This window comes from Natator depressus, chromosome 3 (genome assembly GCF_965152275.1).
Source record: "Natator depressus isolate rNatDep1 chromosome 3, rNatDep2.hap1, whole genome shotgun sequence".
NCBI classification, from domain to species: Eukaryota; Metazoa; Chordata; order Testudines; family Cheloniidae; genus Natator; species Natator depressus.
Window position 1 is genome coordinate 17047591 of NC_134236.1, and position 6000 is coordinate 17053590.

The 6000-nt window shown below is 39.5% G+C and overlaps 1 protein-coding gene across 3 annotated transcripts in view; it reads left to right on the plus strand.

Annotated features, from left to right (window-relative positions):
• RUNX2 (RUNX family transcription factor 2) overlaps window positions 1-5111 on the plus strand; it is a 104455-nt gene extending 99344 nt beyond the window's left edge. For all 3 annotated transcript variants that reach the window (XM_074947465.1, XM_074947466.1, XM_074947467.1), the window contains one exon: window positions 4500-5111. In XM_074947465.1, the coding sequence (XP_074803566.1) occupies window positions 4500-4978 (479 nt within the window). In that variant the 3' untranslated portion in view covers window positions 4979-5111. The remainder of the gene's footprint in view (window positions 1-4499) is intronic.
• The last annotated feature ends 889 nt before the right edge of the window (window positions 5112-6000 follow it).

Sequence of the window (6000 nt, forward strand, 5' to 3'; positions counted from 1 at the left end):
GTAAGTTATAAAATTATCCCATAATCCTTTTAAAGTTCACATCAGCTTGCTGTACCCAGAAGGAGTTAATATACCCACAGTACATTACAGTCTATAATAATTGGAAGTGATTGGCCAAAGTGCTGAAACCAGGCGGAAATTTGTTGCATTATTCTCTGTAAACTACAAGCAGAGCTCATTAATTGAAAAATGAATGTCAACTGGCATTAGCTGGCATCCGTAAACTGAAATGGAGAAATGACCATGGCACATGCTGTGCTGTAAACAATATATCAGTGAAGCTGCAACAGGTTAAAAAAAAAAAAAAGCTCATGCAAAAGCAATCCTAGACTGTTATTGGCAAGCTCCCAAGTCTAGGGTTTTTAATGAGGCTTCTGCATCAAAATAAGTGAAACCACATGGAATTTTAATTGTTCATATTTTAAATACAAAACACAAGAGCAGTATGGTCTGCAGGAAAGAAAGTACGTACTAACCTACTGCTTTAGTGCAGAGATTGACATTTTAACATTACTTCATTTCTGTTCTAAATTTATATCTCACGGATGATTTGTATGCCAAACGACATTTGTGCAGATCTTATGTAGTAAATTTAAGTACCGTTCACCTAAACTCTCTGAGATGTAAATCCTTTGGGTAAAGAGGTAAACTCTGATTTGATTTTTCTTTTATGTTGTTAATTAAGCTCCATAAAATGATCATATCAGAGAAGACAGAAATGGCATTAGAGATGCCGATTTCCATTTCTGTCTTTGCAACATCAGCAGAGGAAATACTGTTTTCACTAAACAAGTGTAGCTTAGGCAAAGCTTTCAGCTCTGAAATAGGTGCAGGTTGCATGTGTCACTCATGTGAAAAGTGACACTTTGTGAGATCAGGAGGCCTCAAATTCAAACTACTTTCACCACTGTTATATCAGAAAAATCAATGTAAATCTTTAATTGTCAATTGGGATGTGTGGGGGGAAGGGGGCGCTATTTCAAGAGAGATGCTTTACTGCACTTTCAAATTATTATACTATAAACCATCATCCTTACTTATGTGCATGGCACTTCACAGCAGAAATACAAATAAAGATAGATTCCATGCCCAGAAGGATCTAAGATTCCATGCCCATGGATAGATAAATAAATGCCATGCCCATCTAAGATCCCAATCCTGCAAACAGTTATGCACGTGCTTAAATTTACACACATAAAGTGGTGCAGGATCAGGGCCTAAGTTAAAACTAAAGCAGCAGAAGTAGATAAGACAAGGAGGGAAGGGGGAGGGGCCTATGGCAAAGTGAGGTCAATAAAATGGCATGGGCATATGGGAGGCTAGAGTATGAGTTACCAGGGTTACAGGTTTCAAAAGATGTGATATCAATGGTTCAATGCAATGAGAGTTAGAGTTTCCAAGTAAGCCTGAAATAGTGGGTTTTGAGAAGAAAAACAAGGCACGGCTGACATTTGTTTTCCAGTTCAGAACTCCCTTCAACCCAGTACTTTTCTGATCAACCCTGAAAATAATATGCTCGCACAAGGGCAGTACAGAAATGTTGGTAAAGAAACACATTGCAACTTAATCCAAAAAGTTAAAGATGTGGCTAAAAGGGAATTTGGCAAATTGGGCAAGTGATTGAATTGCAAGTAGGAGCTGTACAGACATAACCCTCGTTGTGATAAGAAGAAATTACATTTATTCAGTGTTTACCTAAACAGGACTCTGTGCTTTATAAGCAACAGTGAAAAAACATCAAAAGCATCTTGGACTTTATAACAAGAATTGTAGTTATTGCAAAGAAACAAAATCTAAATACTTAATGTACAAATTCCACATCTACCTTTGAACGTAACTTGCACCAGTGTAAATTAGGAGCAACTTAGTTCAAGTCAGTAGAGTTACACTAATGTGAGAGCATCATAAGCAATAACAGATTCGGACTCAGTATCTCAAGCAGCTGGAGAAACTGTACAATAACCTTACATTTCCCGATATGTATCAGACCTTTTCACAGTATAAAAGGAGCAACATGATAGCGTTCCAAAACAACAGCTTTGTTTCTGGGTGGTATGGCCTCTGGCTGCTGTTTGTAGTTAAGAACCAAAGAATTTGCATGCAGTGACACAGTGTTTGCTATAAAAGTACAGTAGAACCTCAGAGTTACAAACACCTCGGGAATGGAGGTTGTTTGTAACTCTGAGCAAAATGTTATGGTTGTTTTCAAAAGTTCACAACTGAACATTGACTTAATACAGTTTTGAAACTTTACTATGCAGAAGAAAAGTGCTGCTTTTAACCATCTTAATTTAAATGAAACAAGCACAGGAACAGTTTCCTTACCTTGTCAATTTTTTAAAAAACTTTCCCTTTTTTCAGTAGTTTAAGCTTAACACAGTACGTGTATTTGTATTTTGTTATCTCTGCTGCTCCCTGATTGCGTGCTTCCTGTTTCAGATGAGGTGTGTTGTTGACTGGTCAGTTCGTAACACTGAGGTTCTACTGTACAAGCTATATTACATTCAATAGTGCTGGGGTTTAGTGGGCTGGTAAATGGATATGGAGTCATTCACTTCTAGGTCACTGCTTCAACTCCAGATCAGGTAGTAGTAATCATATAATGATCACTCCTAGAAACGGCCCCACATTGGAACTTTAAATCTAGCTCTCTTTGAATTTCTGAAGATGTTGGATTAGAATCCCTCACTCTCAATCAGACCTTGTGATTTTACCCTACACCTAATCCGGTTCTGAACATTGCCTTTCGGCACATTTCTAATCACCACCTGGCAGCATTTTGACTGGCTTATGTCAAATGAGTTAGTGGGAGTCTTGGTGCAGTTTCTAATGGTCAGAAACTGTCGAATGTCAAAATCATAAAAACCACCGTGCCAGCTGATGGCACTCTCAACAGAATCCTTCTGCCTTAGGGTTTTCATTCATGCCCACTGTTGTCTCTCACCATCAAGGCCAAGGACAGGAATGGACCAACCTACCCCCTCACTAGATGGGAATGTTTGCAAGTCAGGTTTGAGGTGCGTTGCTGCCATGGTGTGGGAAAGCACTGCTGTTATCTGTTGTGCAGCTTATGCTGTGGATAAGCAGAGAAATTCAGTGTTCAGTGCAGTCATCTGGCACCTGACAGGCGCCCTAATTTCCCTTTTAAATACAACAGATTTGGTGGTTTTGGGAGAAGAGATGGGTGAACCGCATGGGTCATGAAGTTTTGCAAAGCTGCTAAGTTCTCAAACAAAGAAGCACAGGGCCAAAGCAGCTTTAAATCATGAACACATTCCCTGCAATTTAAACCAGTGCTCCCTCCGTATGCGTGTACACACACACACACACACTTCGTATGAGGAGAAAGTGAGCACACACTCTAAAGGGTTGTGCACCTCTAAAGGTAGGGTGGCACAAGTGAGTGCCCTTACACTGCATTCTATTTTTTCATTAGACTTCTTTGCCCCTTCTCTGTTCCCCCTCTCCAATTTTCATTCTGCCAGCTCTCTAATCCAACTTCTACCATCCCTGTTTCTGCTCCTTCTCTCCCCCCCCCAAGTTTCCTAAGCAGAACACCCAACCTATTATTTTCAAACCTAGGATCTTTGAAGGGAATTGGAAATTGGGCTAAATGAGTTCACCCATCACTGCTCACATCAGAGACAAACTTATTGTAAAGTGTTACCACCAGGAGCATTAGAGTAACCACGTGCTGTGGGGTCTATAGACAACCAGATGGAAGAGACACTATAAGCAGGCAGCTTCTGTGAATAATGAGTGTTGGGCTTTCAACTTACCATGCACTGTGCTGAAAATTAAAACACTCAGACTTCCTAGCAGCTTGGTGGCTCACCCTGTTTTAAAACTCTCGACATGCAGCCAATAACCTTTTTCAGAGATGAAAACCTTGTCCAGTGGATCATGACCTGAGATATATTGAATGATAAGAACGGTGGGGGCATATTCATCCCTGGTTTAACTTTCTTGATGTCACTACCATGACTAACTCAGTGTGGCCAGCTCTTGTGATTTTATTATAAGTCTCGGGATAATTACTGTTGTTCTTAAAGCCCAGCTTCTGAAGGGAAGTGCTCACATGAGACTCAGCTTTCTTTTAAAACAAAAGGTTTCTAGCACTCATGGCTGCAGAGGAACGCCTGTAAAGGTGACCCAAGTGCACCCTTTATGCTCAGAAACCAGAAAGCAAATAAAATATAATTCAGCATTTATTATTTTTTAAAGTCTCAGCGGGGTTGGGTCCGACCAGTGTTTTTTCAGTGCTTGGAATTGGCAATACTACTAACTCCATTGCCATCAGTGGAGTTACACCAGGGATGCTTTTGGCCCAGCATTTGTATAAGACAGCTCTATGATTCTTTTCCTCGCAATGTATTATTTGATATGATTTGCTGTTCTTTGGGGGACCAAAAGAAGTGGGTTTTCTTTTAAAAAAATCACTATTATAAAAAAATTGATATTTACAGAATTTTCCCCCCATCTTTTGTTATAATTTTTAGGTGCTTCAGAGCTGGGCCCATTTTCAGATCCCAGGCAGTTCACAAGCATTTCATCCCTCACTGAGAGCCGCTTCTCCAACCCACGAATGCACTATCCAGCTACCTTTACCTATACACCGCCAGTCACCTCAGGCATGTCACTGGGTATGTCAGCAACCACTCACTACCACACCTACTTACCACCGCCCTATCCAGGCTCTTCCCAAAACCAAAGTGGACCATTCCAGACCAGCAGCACTCCATATCTCTACTATGGCACTTCATCAGGATCATACCAGTTCCCCATGGTGCCGGGAGGAGACCGCTCCCCTTCCAGAATGCTTCCTCCCTGCACCACTACATCAAACGGAGGCACACTATTAAATCCTAACTTGCCTAACCAGAATGACGGTGTGGAGGCTGATGGAAGCCACAGCAGCTCCCCAACTGTTTTGAATTCTAGTGGCAGAATGGATGAGTCCGTTTGGAGGCCATATTGAAATTTTCTCTGCGCAGCCCAATCTCTGTGAGCCAAAAACAAATGGTCGACAAACTACAAAGTGCCTGTTTTTTAAATAGATTTTACTGATATGTGCAACTATTTAGATGAGATGGTAGTGGCCATAAATAACGCAAGAGTGACCAACCAAGCACAATCCATGTTTCAGATTATGTGGATCAAAGCACATATTTTTCTTGGAAACATTTTACACCTTGTTTTATATTTAAAATGTATTTTTTACACACAAAAATAACCCAATTTTTTTTTTGTCTAGACTGTTGTCATAAACAGTGAGTTCGTTTGCCAATAAGGAGAAAACGGACTCCCCAGTTATCAGGAAAAACATGGCGAAGCAAGGCAAAGGTCGCGCTCCATTTTATTTTTTAAAAACCTTGAGCTCCAGATACAGTTGCAAACATACAATGTATGGGACCCTGTTCACTCACATAGTGCAATTCAACTGGCTTGTATTGGTGCACATGAAAGGGAAAGCACAGATCAAGTTTCTTCCATTTTGCTATAATACATTCAGATCATGGTGGATGTTCAAAATTTCTATCCAAGCCTTGTTGCACATAAAAGTTGGAACTTTTCGGTTCATTGCTTTTTTTTTTTCTTCTTTCTTTTTGGTACTTAAAAGAGAAAGTCTTCAAGGTACCAATCTGAATAGACAATCTTGGGGTTTCCTCTTGTTTTTCCTATAATTATTTTTGCCTTTGTCCAATTAACCAAAAATAAACCCCAACCCTCCAAAATTAAAGCAAAATCTTATTACTTATGCAAAAAATAAAAATGGCAATATATGCTACTCAAGCCAAAATGGTATAGGTAGTACTTGTGTTTGGCTGTGTTTTTTTTTCTTTTTAAATTATAAATGTGTGAAATTTGAAGTTATTTGCTAACATAAATCATCATATAACTTTAAAGAAATATTTATAATTATTTAATGACATTTGGACCCTTTAAACGTCTCTTAATGTAATGCTATGTTGACTTCGGTCTCTAAAAGTGGGTTGTTTT